The 23,372-nt window shown below is 45.1% G+C and overlaps 1 protein-coding gene across 1 annotated transcript in view; it reads left to right on the top strand.

The window, feature by feature from the left end:
- Positions 1-13,525: 13,525 nt before the first annotated feature.
- Positions 13,526-23,372, top strand: part of MME (membrane metalloendopeptidase) — a 31,111-nt gene continuing 21,264 nt past the window's right edge. Inside the window, exons 1-4 of the mRNA XM_032119960.1 lie at positions 13,526-13,594; positions 16,517-16,686; positions 17,798-17,833; positions 22,727-22,888. Of these exons, the coding sequence (XP_031975851.1) occupies positions 16,527-16,686; positions 17,798-17,833; positions 22,727-22,888 (358 nt within the window). The 5' untranslated portion in view covers positions 13,526-13,594; positions 16,517-16,526. The remainder of the gene's footprint in view (positions 13,595-16,516; positions 16,687-17,797; positions 17,834-22,726; positions 22,889-23,372) is intronic.

Raw genomic sequence — 23,372 nt, 5'->3', positions numbered from 1 at the left:
GCCAGGCCTCTAATGGGCCTTACCCCAGACACGCTTTGAAGCCATTAAGGGGCCAGGGGTACTTCATGTCCCTTCTTCTGTGAGGTGACTTGGAATGTTACCACCCAAGGATGTCCTTTAAGTGACAGTTGTATTACTGTGGCAGTGCTCCATGTGCCAGAGCATCCATTTAATCCCAGGCATTGTTCTCAGACAATTTCAAGTATCTTCCATTTACTTTCAGACAATGACATGTCACTGTTCCCTCATATATGGTCAGCTCACAATGAGTTATGAGATTTCATTTCTGCAGCTCACATGGGAAGTGGAATAAACTAAATAAAATTCCTGGTAAGAATGGCAGCTGACTGATACAGAAGCAGGCCCTCATAAAACCCATTATTCTGGTACAGTTAAAGGGAGGAAAGAATGTATACGACAGACTAGATTTTTTTCCAAAAGCATGTAAATAATTTATGAATTCAAGGTCTAATGGAAAGCAGGTGGGACCTGTACTATAAATGGCTGCAGCTCTAGAAAACTGAACTGCTCACTGAACATACCTTGTTAGGTAACCACAGAGCACTCTTCTTTAGAAAATACAAAATCCAGAATTGTTAATCTTTGTTTTGGCAGAAGATAATTCTAGCATGTTAAATTGCGTCATCTTAAATACCACCTGGAAACAAATAGTGGAAGTATGTGCTGTGCTAGAAACTGCTGTAATATTTCAAACATTCTCGTCCTGCTTCTTTTCACTGTAAACCAGCAAAGAGCCCAAGTGAGAAGATCTGGGACCAATACACAGCATGGCAGAAACACAGGCAGAGAGACTCAGACAAGTTTCAGACTTTTCAGTCGTGCTGAAGAGGAGGCCAGTGTAGTGAAATCTACCAAGAACAATGTTTTCAAACTTAGAAACGCTGTTTTCAGTATTTCTGGGCACCTAGCCTCCAGGGACCCCAAGGGTATATCTCTGCCCACCTCCCGGATCCTCAGTGTCTGGGGGCTCAGCTTGGCCCCTGTGCCCTGTTTGCTGTCAGTGCCCTTCCCAATTCCACAAGGGTTATAGTGGGGAAAGGCTTTTTGTGGCAAGAGGGAAAGATCAGCGTTTCAAAACAAAGGATAACTGTGACTCTGTTCCCAAAAGTGTACAAGCTCCCTTTGCTCCCATCTTTTATCTCCCTTGGGCTGTCACCTGGGAAGGCTATTAGTGTTTAAAAGGGGATGTACCAGGGGCTCCTTTTAACACCGGATTTTTAAATTATTCCCAGAGATTGTCTGATTATCCCCAGGGAAACTGTAATTTCACAGCAGGTTTTGCCATGGAAGCAGAGACACAGGCCCAGAGCAGGTCAGAGCTTAACCAAAGGCAGAGGCAACTACAGCAGTAACCAAAGCAGATGTTGTATCTGACATTTTCTGGGGGGGTTTGAGCTGTAATAAACACATTCATTAACTTTCTTCTAGCAAAACCGGGGCATGGAAAGGCAGTGGTGTCACCTCCTCAGGTGCTTATTTAATTCAATCCCCTAGCACCCAAATCCTTTAAATTTAGCAAGTGGTCCAGCCAGGTAAACCTTAAAACTTCAGGGAAAACGTCTTCAGAACTTCTGAAATTTCAGAACTTCTAAATCTTCTGAGTTTGAGCTCAGAGAAAAGGAAAACCACCACTGACTGACCCCTCCTCCTGAGCCCTACCACCAGTACAGAAATGTCACATTGGCCTGGATCTGTATTCCCTCTTCATATTCTAAGCTTTCTGTCGGTCTCAGCTCAAACAAAAGAACTTCAGGTGCATCTTATTTTATTAAGGCTGATACAGAAAAAGACCTAATTATTATTATGTTGGAAAATACTATTGTGCTTCTCCACCACAAGATGAGAAGAAAATTAAAAATAAAGTATCACTGGTCAGTATCTTTATAATAACTAAAGCTGGGAACTCTGAATCCATCTTAACAAAGCTGTGAACATCTTCATAGATTCAAATTTCTAATATCCTAAAATGCTGCAAGCAGAATGGTTCATTTTTAAATCCTCAAAAAATTTGGATTATTCCCTCTAATCTTCACTAAATCATATAAAAGATAATGAAAAACTATTTTGTTTTACTCACTCTTAGCAAAATCATCTGAGAAATCTCATCCTTTGATCTCATAAGTGCCATCAAGGCAACTGCATCAGTGATGATTTTTTACTGGCCAGGGGGAAGCTGCAGCCAAGTCACCATGATTAAGGAATGTTTCAGGGCTTGTCTGACACTAGCAAGGGTTTTCCAGGGAGTACAAGCTCATGCGAAAAAAACCCCAACAACAACATTTCAGTCTTGTCTCACACACACTTCCAATTTTAATCTCATTCTGCCCAGTCATCTTATAAAGATACAGTACATTTTCATTTATCATCCCAGCAGCGTTAAAGGCTTCTTAAGAAACCAATATCTGCATCAGACACAGTATAAAAAAGCCACCTGTAAGATAAAAGGTAAAATACTTTTTCTTTATTGCTACCACCTCATATCAACTATAAAGATTATCCAGGATATCTGACATTAAGTTATCCAAGATACAGCAGGGTTTTCCAGGAGTGTTTCAGAGCATAGGGTACACAAGACCTGGGAAGAGGTGAGAATAAATATTTATAAACACTCTTATGAATTTTGTTTTGGCTCAGCCATCAGAGCAGAATGTTATTTACATAGTAAAAGCAAGCTCCTATCTGTAAACAAAAACTAATAATCAGTGTGATAATATATGCTGAGGGCAGAGGATTTTTGTCTCAGATGAAACAAATAGAACTCATAAACATGAGAGCAGCCAGTCAGTGAAAAAGGAAGAATAGAAAAGCTAAAGAACAGCTGTAAATGATGCATAAGCAAAGACAGTATTTACCTAAAACTGTCAAGAAAAGCTTGAATAAAATATAAGGTCAAAAAAACCTCTCTGTGAAGAAATTCTAAACTGTAAATGGAAAGAGCTGAAATTTCACAATGTAAGAAGTCATTTGGAATGTAAAAGGGCACAGGACAGGGCTCCCTCGGTGCAGGTACAGCAGGCAAACACTGCCCTGGGGGCTCAGGGGAGCAGGGGCAGCTGAAGGCACCGATGTGGAAACTCCTCCTCGCTCTCTCACTCTCACCACGAGGCACAGCCTGGGCCGATGGACTCCGAGGCACCACCCTGCACTACGGGAAAGGTGGATTTTACCCTCCTGGGGACCAAAGCCCAGGCAAACCAGGGAAGAACCTCCGCTGAGCAGGAGGATGAACACGTGTCCCTGCAGTGAGTACCACCAGCAGGGCTCTACCTTCCACCTGAACGCGCTCCCAAAGGAGCTGCCCCGGACAGGATGCACGGGACATTCCCAAAGGGCAAGGGGGGATTTCTACAAGGAGAGACTTCAGAGCATTCACAGTGCTGGAAAATCACATACACGGGGTGAAGAGAACAGAAGTGAGACAAGCTCAGCGCACTTAGAGGGGTGTGTAGTATTTTATAGCCATTGTTTTGCATCATTCCCTCACCTAAATCAAGAACAGCTGTGACAGAAATAATTCTTTAAAGTATGAAAATAAGGAAAATAAGGAAAATCATTCTACTAGTTCTGAGCATTTCTGAATACTTTCCAGAGGAACTCTTGCTGGAGTGAAGGTCAATTTGTAACAGTAGTCTAAGACAAGAAAATCTTAAAAGTCTATGAAAACATGTGGAAATTACATCAATGCATGACTGTATTTCATAAGAATCCAATACTACCATTTCCAGTCCTCAGAAATGAAGAATGGATGTCACAATTTTCACACGAAGAAATTTAACCAACCATATTTTCTAGACCTTCACACATGGTAGGTAAGTGCTATTATCCCCTACAAAAATAAACACCAGGATTTGCTCTTCCACAGGACCTCTGCTTGGCAAATGCAGACCCAGTATCCACCATCTCCCCCATCAGTGAAGAAGCAGAGACTTAAACTAAGCTATTTCTTCATGGCCATCTTGTTGAATTTTGCTGTGGCATTCCCTGGGGATCTCTCTGAGGGAGAGAGAAAAATCCCCACTCGTGGGGCAGCCTCGGTACTCCGGCCAGACCACTCTGTCCTCCCACAGGAGCCACTCCAGATCCCCCAGGCTGCTCCACAGCTGGGGGTCGGATCCTTCTGGCTGCGAGCTGGGCTTGCACAGTTGGTACCACCTGCTCTAAATTCTTCAGCCCTTGTTATCTCTGCAGCAGCTCTTGGCCTTTTCAAAAGCTAATTCAGTGAAAAAAGAGGAAGGGACACTTTGTGCTTCATGTTTGAACTGCAAATTTGTTTTCCAGCTTTTCAGATTGATAGTTTTGATGATATTTTAAGAGCTCACAGTGTGACACGTTGAACTGTGGGTTCCTGCTGCTGCTGTCACTCACAGAAACCCAAACTCTGCTTCGAGTCAGAGAGCAGGGGTATAAATCCAGTGTAATGCCAAGGATTATCATGGAATTACTCTGCCCACAGGTGACAGAGCTACTCTGAGGTTGTGTAAGAACAGCAATAAAAGTTCCCTGTAGCTCTTGATAGAGATAAACCCCAAACTACTAAGCCCAAGGAAGACTCCTGTATTTTTCTTTTATCCCACTTCTCCCAACGTCAGCATTTTTAGAAGCACATGTTTTTAGTGCTCAGGATGCCATCAGTGAAATTATGTTGTAATAGGTACAGAAACAGCTGAATTTATAGTCTTGTATTTAAACAAGACTTAAACTCACTGTAACTTCCAAACTTTTCACAGGAGCTAATCAATTTGACATGAACAAGTGCCCTTGGATTGCTGCAGTCAGGAGACATGGGTATGGGCTCAAACCACTCTGAAAGATCCTGATATACATTACAGTTACAAGAAAATCTGAATTCGAACTTAGAACCCAATTTCATAAGTCAAACCCACGGCTGATCCAAAACCAAACTTGGATAGGTCAAATTTCCAGAAAGTTCTACACTCCCTTTGCTGCACAGGTAAGCAGACTAGTTTTTATTGCTGTGGTCTTTTTCAGGGTAATTATTGAACAGAGAGAAGAAAGTTAATTATGGTTTGGGTTTCTTTAACCTGGAAGAAAAACCAGCAATTTCGTGCTACTGTGAGAAAACTGCCCAGTTGTTTTCTGCCTTTTCTTATCCTCCACCCTGCCCAAGCTCAAAGCACTGAGACATGGGGTAGGGGGAGGAAGGTATTTTTAGGTTAGATGTAATTTTCCCTTCCTCTCTGGAAAGTAAACAACAACAGAAGTTTGTGCTTGTCTCAGTTGTGAGTAAAAAATAAACCAGGGCTTCATAATAAAATCACCTGGCATTTAACAGACACTGATCTCCCCAAAACACACAGAAAATGTGATGCCACAGAACCTTATAAATGGCAAACAGGTAGGATGGAGGAAAGCAAAGACTTCATGATTTTTTTAAACACAATTACATATTCCAAGATCAGAAGGCAGCAGTGGTCACATATACCTACATTACAATGCATACACAGAGCCTGGTTAAAGTGTGTTTTAATATTCATGTCTTATCAAATATGTAAATATGAATTCTCAGGGAAAACACACATCATACGCTCTAAGCCAGGCATGTGTTACCAAGATAATGTTGAACATCTATTTCTGCATTTCAAATTATAAAAACTTTGAAACTTTTCCTTGTTCTTTACAAAATAAGTAGTTTTCTACTTTTCATCCCTCAGTTCTATGTGTATTTAGAGACATCCTAGTTCCCTGCCAAAATCAGTGGTGTCTTTAAGACTTCTTAAGGAATGTAATAGGTCTGGAAACTCTTAGTAGGCTACTAAATCCCCCTGTAAATCCTGGCGAATTCCCAGACTGCCCATTCTCACAGGGATACATGGCCTAATTACAAACCCATTAAACGCTGTGAGTTCAAGGGTCTGCTTTAACCCTGCAATTATTTGATCCTCCTCACAGTAAAAGCTTCAGTGAAACGGAGACAGGCAAAAAGAGACAGAGCCAACAGAAGAGGTAAAAGCAGGATCAGAGTAGGCAAACTGAAATATTGAGGCAAGTAAATGGAAGTGGAAAAAGACTAAACAGGGAGGGAAATAACCCTCTGGAAAGGGGAAGACTTTCAGCTCCCGGGGGAAAAGACCACTGCTGGCATTATGTAAGGGCTGCCCAGCCAGGGCGAGGGGAACGGAGGCGCTGAGCTGGCAATGCCAGGGCACCTCTCTGGTACTGAAGGAATGGGAGCAGCTCTCTATGGCTTGGCAGGGAGCAGGGATCCCTGTGGAGCTCCACCTGGCACAGGTGTGCTCATGCCTTGGCAGCAGAGCGCAGAGAAGGCATTTGCTTTAATACTTGAGCTTAACTGTAAGAATGCTCAGACATCTGCAGCTGAATACACAAAGCACGAGCACCTACCCGAGGGGGCCCATTTCCCAGGGCACAGCCATGTCCTGGCTCTTGATGTCACCCATGAAGTTTCCAGAAGCTTTGACACAGGCCCAAGGGAAGGCAGGACAAGTTCTCACTGAGAAAAACAATAGAGATTTGTTTTCCCATTTTCGCATTCACACATACACCACATTTGCCCTTTCATATTTTAAGGCAGAAAATCTAATGTAAAGCATTAGAAAAACCTATTGGTTTTCTCTCCCAGATCTACTACCACAGTGTGACCTAAGAAAGACGGCTTGGAACAGGACAACTCTCCCAGTGTTCTGACAGTCCAGAGTCAGCACTTTTTCCTCCCCATTTTCCATACTGTACTTGTGCTATACAAGCCTTGTACTTTGTCATTTGGGATTAAAAAAAGACCAGAAAGAGACATTTAAGTCATGGACTTGGTTCAAATGATCTCATGTGCAGGGCCGTGGAGCCAGATAATCTGTGACATTGAAACACAACCCATTTTTCTTGCTGACTATTTGCTTATGTCATTTGGGTGGTGAAAAGAAACTCTCATCCAGGGTGCCAACAGCAAGAAAGAACAGAAAAATGGGACTTATTTCCCACCAGGCCAGGCAAGGTGTCACTACCCACTGCTTTGTTACATTATGGCTGATTGTTTTCCAGTGGCCTAGACATTACTAATGAATATTTTTAATCTGTCATCCTAAATTTAAACATTTCTTTCCTCTCTTTTGAATATCTCCCAGCCTTAGCAATCTTCTTGACTGTAACTGTACTCCAGACTCCAGCAGACACAGCCTGTGGTGCTGAGTATGTTTATCAGCCTTGCAGTCCATCAGTGGCTCGCTGTAGTAATAGACTATGACACTGAAAACAATCACAGCCCTTGGCAGGGATAACCTGATTAGTGGCTGTACCAGGCTGGACATTCTTCCAGCCTGCTGAGAAAACACACACCTCAGGACCTGTCCCTCAAAGAGTTCCTCTTTCCTGCTAACAGCCTTCTCATCCTTCAACCATCTAATGTGGCCAACACAGCACAGATATGCTGGATGTGTGTGCCTTACACAATGCCCTCACACAGCACTGCCATGCCCTACTAGTTGTATTTAGCTATGAATAATTTTATATTCTGAACAATAATTCAGAGTGTTGTTGGACAGGATACTTCAATAAAGACATATAAATACAAAAAGGTCACCACTTCACTCCACTGAAATAATCAGCATTTTTCCTTTGCTTCTTTGCTGTACTTTTAATTTCCCACTAACATATTTGGTAGATGCCATGTATTTGATTTAATATTGATGGGAGATCCCATACCTTTGATTGCGTTCCTGAGGAACCTTTCATTGTGTTCCTGAGGAAGAACGAGGCCTGTGTTTTTCAGAAGTGCTGCAGCTCTGTGAACTCAGCTTTACCTGGTCTCTCAAGACAGCCAGACTATCACACTAGAAGGAAAGTGGACCTTGAGCATCCTCCAAGATGCTTTCACTATCCTCACTTCTCTAGGTAGTGTAGGCACTCCACTGGACTTCTCCAACCATTCAATGCACCTTTACAGCAAACAGCAAAAATACTTATTATTCTGATACTTGATGATGAAAAGATTATTCTATCATTGAGAAAATGGGTGATGTTCATCTCATTATCTTATAAAGAAAAGACAAGGCAGAGTAAGTCTGCAATCCTGTTATCCTGAGGGCTGACGCTGCCAGGAGTAGCTTTGGAGCATGTTTTACTCTGTAATGTTCCCCTTATCCTTTCAGCTGATAACCAACCCCCTCCTCCCCAGCTTCCAGATTCTGCCATATTCTCTACTTTTTAATAATTAAATAAATAAATATATAAAATAAATAAAAGTGCTACAAGTGCATCACAAAGATATTCGCTGCAGAACTCTGGGCTCCTCCGATGCTCTCAGAATATGGAATGACTGTAACACACTGTGATTGTGGCTTCCAGCCTCAAAGCCTCTGCAGAACTGAGCAAAGCTGCTCAAGTAACAACTCCTGGACAACAAGTCATCTGTAAACTATCACACGGACCCAAAAACCTGTGCTCCTTTATTTGTCAACTTTAATTATTTTGTACAGACACACCAGGCATTTACAATTCAGCTTCAAACAGCACCACAGTCCAACCTATTATCAGCCTTAATATTGTTAGTGAGTGGAATCCAGCTACTCTCACTGAGCCAGGAGAAACAGAGACCAAGCACACGCTTTACAAGTCCCTGATTCAAAATACTCCCCACAACCAGGGTCCCCCACCTGGTTCAGTCTTTGGTCAGTGCTGCTACTAACTTGCTGGCACTTCCTGTGCCAAAGCAGCTCCAAACACACCCCACAGGATCATCCGACTGCCCCCGTGCCAGCCCCTCCCTGGCACAGCACTCCACTGCCCAACCACGAGGCTCCTGGGCAATGCCAGCTCTGCAATAGAGGCACCAGGACACTACTGGATGCAAGGCCTGACAGTAATAAAGATGGTGATTACACCAATAAAACACAAAGTTTAGGCTTTTGAGATGACAGCATCAGCAAACACTTCCAAAAGAGAAATACCTACAATTAAACGTGAACCACGATGACAGGAAAGACCAGAGCTGGAGCAGCACGGCTGGTGGTCATGCTGGGGCAACACCACCACTGCTGATGGCTCCTGAGGCTCCTCCTGCCACATCCACGTCCCTGCAGGAGCTCCCAGCTGGGGATCCTCAGGCTGTGCTGGGATGAGCTGCAGGCCCCTGCTCTTCACCAACACCTGGCCGCTGCCAGGGCACACCAACACATGGGCACTGTGAGGGTGCAGCATTCCCAAGAGGTCAACACCCACTGTGTGGGCTGGGGGAGTCCAGCCCACTTGCAGCCCCCCAGCCCCCACCTCAGGCACCGCAGTGCACAGGGCTTCCATGTTCTGGACTCCCAGCTGCTTTGGATTCCCAGTGCCTTGGAAGCTCTGCTGTGGATCTCCAGCGCCGCAGAGCCCCGGTGCCACAGGGCCCCAGTGCTGTGGAGCCCCAGTGCAGACAGCTGCTTGGAAACACAGCGGGGTGTTGATTCCTTGGGTTTTGCCTGTCCCTAGCAGTTCCTGCTCCAGTTTCTGCTGGAGTAAAGGCCTCCCTGTGCTTGTGCTCTTTTTTTTTCTGAAAGCTGTGGTTTTAAAGCTAACCAGAAAAGTGTGACTAAGCCTTCACAACTGTATTAGCACTGCACAGGAAACCTGTGGTTAATGTATCTCAATTCTCTCCTCTCTCTTTTTCTTCTGGGTTTACACCATTATCAGTTATCATGCCATCTGCATATGGTACGTGCAGTTTTACATCACCTCTTTTGACAATATCACCCAGTATTGTCCCAGTAACATTTAACACGATGGTTCCTGGTATGGCTGCAGAGATTCAGGACCCTGAAGAGCATGTTAGCCAGTGCTAGCTGCAGCAATGTGTGTGGCTCTTAGGCAAGCTCAAAAACAGCCAAAAAAAAAAAAAAAAAAAAGGCAGCTTTTCAGCCTTTTCAGCCAAGTGTTTTATCAGGCTTGCAAACACCTGCAAATCAGTTGCACTGCAAAGCCTGTTGCCTAACAAAGACAAAGCTTTGTAATACGATACAATTAGACCTGAATAATTTAGGCACTGAAACAAATATTTTGAGACCTACACTGTTTGCTTGCCTGAATGAGAAATTACCCAGGCTTGGACGCATTACAAACCTACAGAGAAACACAACCAGACTCAAATGAGGAAATACTCAGTGTGGTAAAACTTTACCACCTAAATTCTCACAGTCCAACTGCACTGAACATGCACAGGGCTAAGGAGGGAAGGCAGGAGGTTCCCCATTTTCCTCTCCTATAGCAGAGGACATGACGGGGAAGGGATCAGCAGGATTGAGCGGGGTGGTCAAACTCACACAGCAGCATCCATGTTGTTTGTTCCATGAACCCTGGCTTTGCTGCTTGGAAAAGCGAGCTTTTCCAAAAGGAAATAGATACAAGTATCAATAATGTTGTTTCACAGTACCGTAAATGAGTCCTAATGTCCCAAATGTCACCCAGAGGTCATACTGGGAATGAGGTCTTGCTGTGGTCATTTGGACCAACAGGAGAACACAATATTGAATGGGTCATTGGCTTTTCTTCACTCTTTGAGGAATTCCAGTTGAGCTGCTGGGATGCAGTTTGTTTTCCTGAAGGCTGGATGGTGAATCCATTTTTGTATGATTTTCTGAACTACTAGTGAGCACAGGTTTTGGAGCACCTTCCTTCCCTAGCCAGATTTTTAGGGGATAGTACTGCTAAGTATTGCTATCTCCTCTCAAATTAGCAGTGAGCAGCAGTCTTTGTTTTTCAAGGACATGGATTTAACAGTGTGCTTTTCCATATTAACTCCCTTTTTTTCATATTCTGACTCTAAATTGTATGTCGAATGTTATTTGGTTCTATGAATTTACCATGTATTTGTTTCAACCTGGTCCATCAAAAGTCCAGAGAAGTCCATTGTGAGCAGCAGTGCCAGACCCCTCCAAACTTGTCCCTAAAGGATGAAGCTGCAGACTCTTCCTCTCCTCCTTCTCACTGCAAGCAGTAAGATCACTCGAGCAGCACACCTCAGCAAGAAGTAAGGACAAACTATTTACTCTTATGTCTAAATTCGAGGGTAAATTGTTTCTTTCAGTTGTGGTGTGAACTTTCTGTTGTTGGTCTGCCTTTTTGTTTCTTATCTTGGTGAAGTCACAGTCCTAGCAGGGGAAGGTGAGTAAGAGGGAAGCAAACACATAGTGTTTAACCGGAATCAATACAAGGGCAACGTGCTCCTTGGTTCAACTTGGCATGGGGGGTTTGCCTTCAGGAATCTGTAGGGCATGTCCATTAGCAGAATGAAGCTATAAGTCTGTCATCCCTAAAATGATAGGGTTGGAAAAGCCCTCTAAGACCATCTAATCCAACTGCCAAGGCCACCAATGACCATGTCCCCAAGTGCCACATCCACACAGCTTTTAAATCCCTCCAGGGATGGGGACTCCACCACTGCCCTGGACAGCTGTGCCAGGGCTGGACAACCCTTTCTGTGAAGAAATTTTCTCTAAAATCCAAACTAAACCTCTCCTGGCAGAACTTGAGGCCATTTCCTCATGTCTTATCACTTTTTAACTGGGACAAGATGAGACCCCCACCTCACGATTGTCTCCCTCTGCAAACCTCACTTCTCCGAGTGCCCACAGGAACACTGATACTATTCTCAAGAAGCATGTCACACTATTGACTTGCTGGGAGTTTTTCCTAAGAAAGACCCAAACAGGAATCTCAGTGCTTGACTCACAGATCACACCTCTCACAGCCTGTGTCACCAACATCTGCTCTCTCTTTCCAAACACGAGGTTCTACAAGAACGGAAACTCTCTCACTGCCTGTCAGGTACGTTAGTCCTCTTTGGGCTATTTACAGATTGCCAGAGGAGTTTCTTCCTTTTCTGTCTCTTTGTGGTGAATTAGGCAGTTTTACTTTTTTTGTTCATCTAAAATTTTAGAAACAAGTCCTTTTATGCCATTTTAGTTCACTCTGTTTACGCACCACCCCGTGCTTCCCAAGCTTTGTTGCAGTGAAGGCTACAATAGGCACCTGGTTACAAAATTACATGTATTTTTAATGGCTTCTCTATTTTTACTTTGCTTGGTGAAAATTGCTATTGTTTAATGCATCAGGTACTGACAGGAGCAACCTGCAGGAACACATGGCTTGTCCCAGGAATCGGACTGGAACTCTGTAAGAATTACTGCAGGAAAGGGTGAAAGTGAGATATTTATGATAATTTGAACACTGATCCTGGAAAGGATGTAATCAGCATTTCCCTCACTCCTCTCTGTAAGAAAATGCAGTGTTTTTGTTCTCTAGATCTTCAGAATTTTTTTTCTTGCCCATTTTTGAGACTTCTATTGCTTTTTTAGTAAATAAAATCTCCTTCTTCAGAGGTTCATTTTGTAAAAGTACTTCATTTTAACAGCTAATGCCCAGTTATAATTTTCCCCTCTTCATTGCATCTGCCCTGCGGATCACTCACTGGGCTGTTCCATAAAGAAGTGGGGATTCAGTTTTTACCTTTCTTGGTAGGAGGAGGTTACCCCCCTTAAGCCGCAGACATTTTAGTGTGTGTAGCTGGTAATAAAAGATTTCAGAAATTCCTGCCATGTCTGCCTCAGAGGTAATAAACCTCTAAAGGCAGGCAGCAGAAAGGAGCGTGGTGTCTGGTTTGAGTGAGAGGAATGACGGCAACTCGTATTTCTGCTGTTGATGTTTGTCAGTCTCTTAGTAAAAATGAAACTTAATTAAACTGAAACTTTGTAAAGATGAAACAAATATCTTTTGATACTCAGTTGGCTGAGAAATCTTTTGACAGAGCTCAGAGCTGCCTCTCCGTGCAAGAAGTCACAGCTATCTCCCTCCCGAGGAGAAATCACTCGGTGAACGAGGATGTAAGATCTTGCAAAGCGTATGTGACTGCATTAATTTGACAAAGGCGATGAGTGTGCATGGAAGCAGGCACCGAGACGCAGACATGCAGCCGCTAACATTCCCCGTGCATCCTCTCCCTCCTTCTCCTGAACCGCCTGGGGAGAAATGAGAAGCCGGCGCGGGCGGGCAGGTGCAGGGGCCGCTCCATCGGACACGGCGCTCCTCCGCCCCGCCCGGCCCCGCGCCGCCGCTGCTGCCCCCGCCGCTGCCCCGGCGCCGGGGGAGGCTTGGCGAGGTGCACAGCGTGCTTCGGCGGGGCGGGGGGGCTTGTTTGTTTGTTTCCTGCCCCATCCCATTTTTATGATCGCGAAGAGGAAGAAGCCTTCAGGTCAGCCGGAGAACTGCTCGTCCGGCGGCCGGCGGACAAGGGCTCCTTTGATCGGCGGCGGCGAGCGGCGGGCGCGGGCAGCGGGGAGCGCCCCGGGCTCTGATGACCCGGCGATGCGGGCGCCCCGCGGCCCCGCCGCTGCCCGCGGGCGCTGAGCCCCGCCGGCGGCCGCCCACCACAGCCCCGCCAGCCTGAGCCCGAGCCGAGCCCGAGCCGAGCCCGAGCCCGAGCCCGAGCCCGAGCCCGAGCCTGCGCCGCCTCCCCCCGGGACCCGCGGGCGCGGACCCGCCGGCTCGGGGCGCCCCCGCCGCCTCCGCCCGGCGCCGCCCGGGGATGTGCGAGGCGGCCCCGCGGCCGGACCCCTGCGAGCGCCAGCGGGTGAGTGCGGAACGGGGCTGCGGGAGCGGGGCGGGACGGACGGGCGGGCGGACGGGACCCCGCGCGGCTCCCTAAGCCGGGAGCTCCCAGCCGGGAGCGGTGCTCCCTAAGCCGGGACGCTGGGTCTGGGGCCAGCTCACCCTCGGGGGGCCGCGGGCCGGGTTCGGCCGGGGCAAGCACCCCGCGGGCAGCGCCCGGAGCCACCCTCGGCGGGCAGCGGCTGCGGCGGGAGCCGAGCGCCCTCCCCGCCCAGGGCGGCCCGGCCCGGCCCAAGGCGCCTCCCCGGGGGCCGGAGGCGCGCTCGGAGGGCGGCGGGGCTGTGCCGGGCGCCGGGGCTGTGCCGGGCTCCGTGCGGCGGAAGAGGTTCAGCCTCCGAAGGCTGCCCGGCGATGCCCCGTGGCACCGCCCGGCCGGCACGGGACAGGCTGCACGAGTTAGTGAAAAAATAGTAAAGTATTCCCGTGACGTGCTGCATTTTCTGTGAGGCGACGCTGGGAACCAAATAAGCACAAACCGATTTTAACAAACCCATCCCAAAACCAGAAGCCAATGCATTAATTAACTCCTTGTGCCATCTAGACCAGGATCCGTCGAAACATCTTCAGCTCTCTGTGGTGTCTAAGCTTCAGCAGGCAGAGCAGAGGGGATCACATAAGCACCAAGAGAAGCATAAGAAAACCACAATACCGAGGCTTGTATCTGCTGAAATTATTCCTACAGTTTCGCTGTGCTTGCAGTAGCACATAAAGCAGCTTTTACCTGGTGGTCGTTAATGCAGATGGGCTCAACTCTCTAAATAACTAGAAGTAAAAATTACTCAGATGCCTTTAGACACGAGGAGCGCTCCTGCAGGAACAGAAAGATTAGCTCGCTTGGAAAAACTTAGATGTCTGCAAAGAACGTATTTGCACATGAAAGGTACAGTGTTTCCTGCTGCTCTGTGGAGCTGTTTTCAGTGCTCAAAGTCACCACCAGAGTCAGGAGATAAGCATCATTGCTTCAATGAGGCTCCACGTACTCAGAGGATTCTGGAGACTCGGCAGTATTTAGCCCATATAAAGAACATTTTTTTGCTGCTTAAAATGACTGGAAGTGAGAAGGGGATAATGGTTAATTTGCTTTTTTATTACCTATGAAGTTTTAGCTCATAGTTAATGCAGGGCAGATTTCTCATTCCTTTGCACAGTTCAGTGGGATTTCAGTCCTGTGCCTGAGAAACCACTGGCTCATTTCACCAAAAATCCTGTTCTTCAGAGAAAAAAGCAGCTCATGAGGCACGTGAAAGTAGTTCTGATGGTCCTTGTAGGTACAGAAAGACAGAGGCTGGGCCGACCTCAGGATTCCAGCCTCCTGAGCCATGGAAGAGCTGCAATTCTGGCACAGCCAGTCACCTCCTGAATCTTGAAGTCCCGGGAGTAGCGACAGAAGGGCAGATGAGAAACACAAAAATAAAATGTCCTCTTGTTTATGTAGAGGAACAGTGTGAGAATGTTCAGTGAGCCACCGGGACAAGTGTTGGTAAACCCATGGAACACAAAATCTGTCTTTACTTACATCTGTAATACTGGGTTATTTGACATCTTCAGTTTATTGGTAAACATACACTTTAGTGACCTGTTTTTGCAGCAGAGGGTCCGCATTCTAGGGGAGGTGGACATCAGAGGGAGGAAGAGATTATTGGGAACTAAGGAATGTGAATTGGGCAGAAGAGGGAGGTCCAGTGGAAAAGCAAAGACTGGAGATGTGAGAGATTGCAGCAGTTTGAGGAGAGTTTGAGTTGGGATGAACACAAGTCAGCAATACAGCTAAGCCAGTTTAAAATAATGAAGTTCCGAGTCTTAGACTTAACTGGATGCAGAGCCTGAGAAGGGTCCCTCACTGACTTAAGGAAGGGTGACCTTTGTGTGAGGGGTCTGGTGAATGTAGTGTTCCCGTTATTTATCCCAGTGAAATTCTCATGGTCTTTCCCATTAAATGGAAAGGGTGTGCACTGCCTGTGGATGTATAGAGCCCCAGGAAATGCTGTGAGGGATTTTCATTGTGAAATACTGAGAAATACATTGCTGTGTGTGTAGGGACTGGAATCTCGGTTGGTGGAGGAAAGTCTGGCCCTGGATAAGTAGGAGCAGGTGAAGGGAGAGCACAGAGCTGCCACCAGCAGCACTGCAAAGGTGGCCCAGTTACCTCTGAAGAGCAACAGAGGGACAATCTCCAAACGTACTGCATGAGCTGCACGAGTGAGCGTGAGCTCGCTGCCACCGGCATTGCGTGACTCCTGTTTCCCAGTGCTCTAACCTCCAAAGACAGGCCTGCTCGCAGTTCTTTAAAAATTACTGTGAAGACTCCCTGTCTTCAGTGTGAATTTGACAGGCTCCCAGCAGAGCCTGATTTTTTTTTCTATTTTTAGAGCCAGCTGTAAAGCTGTAGTCAAGAACTGCTTACATAATATTTTAGAAGTGACAGCGAAGCACAATGGCATATTTTGACCTTTGGCATTAGATAAGTAATTGGCAGGTTAAGTTAATTTTTATTCAAGCAAAGAGACTTGCTTTTTACTGCTTGTGAACTCCTGTACCTCCACACAAGATTAAACCTCACGGGTACATTTTAAAAATAAGTTTTGGTTTGTTGGCCTTCCTTTTCTGTGTGGTGTGAAGGAAGCTCCTCCAAGTGAAGGAACTCCACTCTTCTGCTCTCCATCCATGACACAAAGTGCATGGTACGTGTGTGTGTGTGTGTGTATGTGCATGCCCAGGCCTGGCAGAGGGCAGGATTCTTCATTTCCTGACTGACAGCCCAGTAGTATTACAAATAATTGGAAAACTCACCTAGAAAACACCTTTGTTACAGTGCAATTGAGGAGCCGGTTTCAAGCTATGACTCAGGGTAAGTGCTCAGTGAATATTCCCTTTTCCATTCCAGACGCTGGGTTATGGGCAAGTCAGAAAGCCAGATGGATATAACTGAAATGAATACTCCAAAACCGAAGAAGAAACTGGGATGGAGTGGCCTGGAAATAGGGCTGGCTGTGGTCGTGGTGCTGCTGGCCATTGTGGCCATCACCATGATTGCCCTGTATGCCACATATGACGGTGAGTACACAGGGACTGACTGCATGCACAAATACACGGGAACAGGGAAGGGGTTTAGGATGTTGGCTGAAACGTGGAGCTGCATCCACACGTCTTGTTGCTGGAAAAACTCAGAAACTGCGTGTTTCCAACTGGGACTGGGTAAACCCATTTGTTCATGCAAAGTTGTGGTAAACACAAACCATCTGCTTGTTCTGACTTCGGAATACTTCTGTTTGTAATTAATGCTTCAGTAAGCAAAAATCCCAACAAATTACAACATTGCTGAAGAAAACCAAACTCCAGGTCTCCTTTGTGTTTTTTCTGTAGATGTATGAAAATCCTATTTTTTCAGGCTGTTGCAGTAAGGACTCTCAGAGAGTGTAGTCATCCTGAGAGGTTTTGTGCTTCAGCAGCCAGAGCAAAATAATTTCATTCAGGGGTAAATATCCTGATAATTTTTGGAAAAGATAATACAGAGAAGCTAAAATTTCCATCTAGGGTGAAACTAGAATGTTTCCTTATATTGGGAATTAAGTGCTTTGTTTGATTTTGAAGTACTTAATAGTTTTGTTTAAGCTTTTTACTGATGTGTAGTTCAATTATGGGATGGGAAAATGCCCCTGCGGGGAAAAAAAGAGTTTTATTTCCAAAGTCTCGAAAGGAAATATTTTCATGTTCCTGAATCCTGTATTTTGTTTAGAAGACTTCAAAATGAATGCCTCAGAATTTTCATATAATTCCGTGAAAGTCCTTTTGTCATTGTAAAGTATTGCTAAATTCAAACTGGCTTTGTAATTCTCTCCAGTCCTTGTGCTATTTTCCTCTAAATTGCTTCTTTGTTATAAAAATAGTATTTTGCCCACTTCCAATTGATAGGACATTTTCCTCTTATGACTACAAAAATTCCACATGATGAGTGACTAGCACTGAATGACCCTAAAGGGTTGAAGATGATGATATTTTGAGAGCCTGATCCTATAAATATTCCCTTACTGAGTGTAAGGTGTCTGTTCCTATTTATCTTAATGTACACTACAATTAAATTGACTGTCAATGAAAATATTTACAGTAGATTTTATTATATTGACATTGAGTAAAGAATTAAGAATATGATTGTATTCTCTTTTAGATGGGGTTTGCAAGACACCAGACTGTATCAAATCAGGTAAGAATGAAAATACATATGTTTTAAATTAATTTATGTGTTTTTAAACAAAATTATTACCATGGAATGCTCCCATCTAACTGCAGACAAGTATGGCACATAGAAGCATGTGCTCTGCTACCCCACGTGATTTTCTTAGCATACTTCTTCTACAAAAGTAAAATCTTGTGCTATGATATTGTCAATCTTGCAGTCATCCTCCATGTCCAAAAGATTCCGAATGTTATAGTCTGACAAGCTACTTCATCCTTCAGTAACAAGTGCATACGAATTCTTGTTTACATCCTGATCTGAACTCTACTGGAAAGCTGCTACAAAGCATCAGGGAAATGCTGAGTCCCACATTCTGTATCCACTCAGAGTAGGTGAAAGGGTTGTTATCCCTGCCTTCCCTTTCCCCTCACCTCTGGTCCTCTTGGCCTTTCTGTTTTCTCTTCCAGAGCAATTAATGCTGCTTCCCTTTTTTGCCTAATTTATTTCTAAATCATGGAATGATAGAATCACAGAAGGGTTTGGCCTGGAAAGGACCTTAAAGCTCATCTCATTTCAACCCCCTGCCATGGGCAGGGACACCGTCCACTATCCCAGGTTACTCCAAGCCCTGTCCAACCTGGCCTTGGACACTTCCAGGGATCCAGAGGCAGCCACAGCTGCTCTGGGCACCCTGTGCCAGGGCCTCCCCGCCCTCCCAGGAACAATTTCTTCCCAATACCCAGTCTAAAGCTACCCTGTTTTAGCTTAGAGACATTAAATATCCCTGTTTATAACACTTCCTCCACCTCAGTCCTAGGCTCAGGAGCAGCCTCTCTTGGCCCTCAGAAGAAAGGAGCATTTACCTGTCTGTGCCAACACAGGTTTCACAGGGGCTCTGTGCTGGCTCTTCTTTCTCCCTTTCTGCCCCTTTCCAGCCTCAGCTGACAGCTCTTCATGCCCTTACAGAGTCCTCTCCAATGCAGGAGGAGATCCCAACTCTGCCAAAGGAGGATCACCTGTTGTGTCTGAACGCCCCCACAACAGGACTCTTTTGGTTATGTTTTTCTGGGAAGCTTCTAAGATGGGACCCCAGCAATCCTTCTCTTGGTGTGACCTTGGGGCAGTTGTTCATTCCTCTTTTGCTTTCTCCAGCCCTGTAGGATAACTGAGTTCAGAAAGGCTGTGGCCCGGCCACAGAGGGTGCCAAGGCACCTAAAAGAGAAGCTCATGCCATGGCCCCTTTCCCAGCACCCCACTGTGACCTGAGCTTCCTGAGCAAACCCCATGCCTGTTGTTCAGCCTTGGTAGCCTCCCATGAGAAGCATCACAAACATCCCAACGGCTCTGGGTTGTCTTTTGTCACAAGGAACACATAACTCTTATGTAGGTTCTCTACATCATGACTGGCCCCTATGGAGCCTAAGAAAGTTCAGCCCTGGGAAGGGGGTGAGGAGTCACAAAGGATTTGACAGTCAACATGCAAGACAAATGTATGTGCTTGCAAGCAAAAGTGTATGGAATTTAAGTGTAGTTGTTAAAGAATCCCAGGTACACAGCATCCCATGGGAGGCTCCCAAAAGGTTCTGATTCGTAGACACCATTTAGACTTGCAGATATACCAGAAACAGTGCAGGAAAGTCAGTATATTGGTTTCCTTACTTCCATGGGACTACTGGTTTCAGGTCTCATTTTAGCAGCTTGGGTCGTTGCCGCACACCTCAGCCCTGCTGGGGTCACCCTGGGAAAGCCCCAGATCCCAGGAACTGCATACTGTCATCAGCATGGGCCAAACATAAGGTTTATTTCAGGTGGCCATCACTGTCTTTGCATTCCACTTCCAAGGTGTTCTTCTCCCACCATGAAAGCTCATGCTGTAGTTTGGAAAATGATCCAATTAGTTCTCTAGTGGATTGTTTTTAATCTCTGATGATGCTCATTTTCAGCTAAGTATACATTGCTAGAAGGAAGTTCAGACAGACTACGTGATGATGAATGAACTCCAAAAGGAAAAGCAGGAAAAGTTCGGAGAAATGAGGCATAATGTAGCAAGAAGTGCCTAAATTAATGAAACAGAAAAATTTTGCTCTTTTATGCTTCTGTTAAAAGCTTTAACAGCATTTAATCACTGGAAAGGGATAAAAGGAAGATGCTGACAGAATTGATTGTTCATTTGAGAGAAGAGCTGCAAATAAATGACCAGAAGAGAAAAAATATAGTAAAATAATGAATAAATAAAGAAGAAAAAATGTAATGAGAAGTCATTGGTTACCCAGGGTAAGATACCAGTAACTGCATGGCAATGTTATCCATGGATTTGTGAGACCCATTGCCGTGTAGCAAAGGAAGATACCATGCAATCTATACATTTGAGCATTTTTTGGATAAGCTGACACACTCTACTAACTTCCCTGAGCTCAGGCAGCATGGCTTGATGGAACAGGGGATTTTGATCTCTGTTTCTTACCTAGGTAAGCACATTGTGTTGCTCCTGAATCCTCCCCAGGTCACTGGTTGTTATGCCAGACTATATTAGTTTATTTGTAAGCTATTAAAGCAACAGCTGACAATCAGGAGTACTACAATAAGATTAATCATTACAAGTAATTGATATGAAGCTCTACATTCTTGTTGGCAGGTAGGAACTGAGTAAACAAGTGACAGTAGGAACAAAGCCAAACACTGGTTTGTCACAGCAACACTGAGCAGTAATGAAAAGTACACCATGTGTTACCTGTATTTGTATAGGTATCAATTCACCTGGATTAGAGATAAAATAACAAAATATTCATATCATAATCATATTTCCTTGATTTTAATCTATCTGTGGTATCAACCAAATAATGAATGGTTATCTTGGGGCTCAGGCGTGCAAATAACATTCTTGAGGAGAGTATTCTGCATGGTCATACTTAATGTATGTACTTCACATACAGGCCTAATGAAAGACCACAGTTCCCACAACTGAGCTCTTTCTGGTAGTATTTAAGCTTCAAGTTCTGATAAAATTTGGATAGCTAATACTGGCTGGCCTGGACCTTGGAGCAGGAAAGTTATGAGAGATGATTATTTCGATGTGACACGAGTAGGCGCAATTATCCAGGTGTTGACTCCAAGCAGAGCAACCCAACTGCACAGTTCAAGCCAGGTTTGATATTAGACTGTTAATGATTTCTCAGATTTAAGCAAGATGTGGATTTCTCCTGGGTGTTTTGTTGTGAGGTTTTCCCCGAAGTGACAAGACAGTGGATAAGGGCCATCTTTTCTTGGTGGGAGAAGATGTTTCTGTCCTACTGTTACTGTTTGGCAGGGCTGTGAATGAGCCAGCTGGGCTGTCCACTCCTGGCTAGGAAAGCCTGTGCTGCTGGACTGACACACGCCAAGGTCATCCAAGGGACAGTGATGCCCTTTAGATATTGCCCCAGCCTGGCAGAGAGATTCAGAGGGATACCCTTACAGCAGAAGATGTTAGAAACAATAACAACTTTCCTCTTTCACAGCAAATAGGTGGAGTTAGGACAGGAATAAACTGCAGCATTCAAAACACTCCTCTAAATTAAACAGTGCAAAAAAGACAGAAACCAGTACCAGAGCTTCCACAATCCCAGAACTCTTGGGGCTGCAGCGAGTGTCACACTTAGTAAAAACATGACTGAATATCCCAATCTCTGGCTGTTGGCATGATCCTGTATCCCTTTAATAGAAGTCACCCTGAAGCCATTGACTTCAGAAGGGAAACCACCAGGTATGAGGCTTTGTATCTATTTCCACAGCAGGTTTTATGCTGCTGAAGCAGTCTGAGGTTGAAAATGCACCTGTCCATGGCTTTTTCCATCTTGCAGGCACTGGAACATTGTAAAACCATCAGATGTTGGCCTAGGATGTAATACTCCTAAGGCAACTGAAAAATGGAGGCAGGCAAGTCAACACAAACACCACAGACTGTCTCTCCACTTCATTTCCACCAGCACTAGAGACATGGAAAATATTGAAAGTACTGGAAAAATAACTATAAATATTTGACTTGCCCATGTGGAGGAATGAACACTTGAAATCACAAGCCTCATAATTTACTAAAAATAATGTCAGGAAAATGGGAAGAATATTCAGTATCCTGGGAAATTCAGAGGTATCCCTAGGTCTTGCCTGACTCCTAAGATCTCTCCTTTCTGTGAGAGACTCTGTTCTGGCATACAGGTGGTAGAAGCAGTCTGAGTGGAAGAGGAGTAGGTATAGGAAAAAGCCCAGAGGGTTTATGGACAGCAGCTGGGAAACTGTCATCAGGGAATTGGATTTCACTGAGAATCCCTGGCACTATCAGTCAGTGACTCGCCAGTCTTGGACAAGCCACTTCCAGAGGGTCAAAGGGATAGCAAGAGTCAGTATCAGTTCTAGAGTAAAATGTGGAGCAGGTCTAAAAATGAGTGTGGCTTCCAGAAGGCATTAATGCAAAAAACTTTCTTGACAAGAACTGAAATGGTCCAAAAAGTCAGTATTTTATTGAAATAGACAGGATTCAGTTGAGTCTAAATCATACTTAATTACCAAAATCACATTACAGTGGATACTTAACTTCTGCTATATCTTGTGCTTTTAATGTCCCTTTTCACCACATTTCAGTACGAAGAAGGGTAAGTGAAGGGTAAATGAAACATCCTACATTTTATTTAGAACTGAGTGACCACTCACAGGGAGCAGGAACATCTGTCAGTTTACCACCAGTAAACAGCCAACTGGAAAGTATGGAAGTTGTGGTCAGCACATAGTAATTCCTTGTTCACCGATGAGAACTTGTTTGGTCTAGAACATTTAAGTAAGCTTGAGCCTATTCTAAACTAAATATATTTATAACTTCCCTCTTCAGAGGAAACAAGTGTATTGCTGTCTTTCTGTAAAGACTCTTTGTGCCATGTGTCCATGCAGCTGCCCGGATCCTGGAGAACATGGACCCCAGTGCCAGGCCCTGCGATGACTTTTACCAGTACGCCTGTGGGGGGTGGCTCAAGAGGAACGTCATCCCTGAGACCAGCTCCCGTTATAGCAACTTTGACATTTTGAGAGATGAACTAGAAGTTGTTTTAAAAGGTCAGTGGAGTTTGGGGACTAAATAAAGTTTCTTCTTTGCCTTACTTGTTATCCTAAGAAGTTGTGGTTTTCTAGCAAAGCTTAAAATACTACTAGATATTTCAGGTTTTTGTGTTTGGTTCAGGACAAATTTGCCCCAGACTGTTTGCTTGGAGAAGGCTCTGGGAGTTGTGCTGGACACTAGAGGAGAGCTGAGCAGACCTGCCCTTGCTGGTATCTGCAGATCAGACCAACTGCAGTCCCCACCCTAAACCTGCACCAGCAACAGCACCAGGCAGGGGAAGGAGAAGGAGAAGGAGAAGGAGAAGGAGAAGGAGGAGGAGGAATAAAGGAGGAGGAGGAGGAGAAGGGGAAGGAGGAGGTCTGTCTGTGTCCACATCAGCTGAAATGCTGGAAGCTGCTCTCTGGCAGCCTTATGTCCTGCATATCTGTGTTCCATCAGAAATCCCAAAGAGCAGGCAAGCCAATTTCCTACCTGTCACAT

The sequence above is a fragment of the Corvus moneduloides genome, chromosome 10, assembly GCF_009650955.1.
Source record: "Corvus moneduloides isolate bCorMon1 chromosome 10, bCorMon1.pri, whole genome shotgun sequence".
In the NCBI taxonomy this organism is placed as follows: domain Eukaryota; kingdom Metazoa; phylum Chordata; class Aves; order Passeriformes; family Corvidae; genus Corvus; species Corvus moneduloides.
This window is presented reverse-complemented; position numbering and strand designations above follow the sequence as displayed.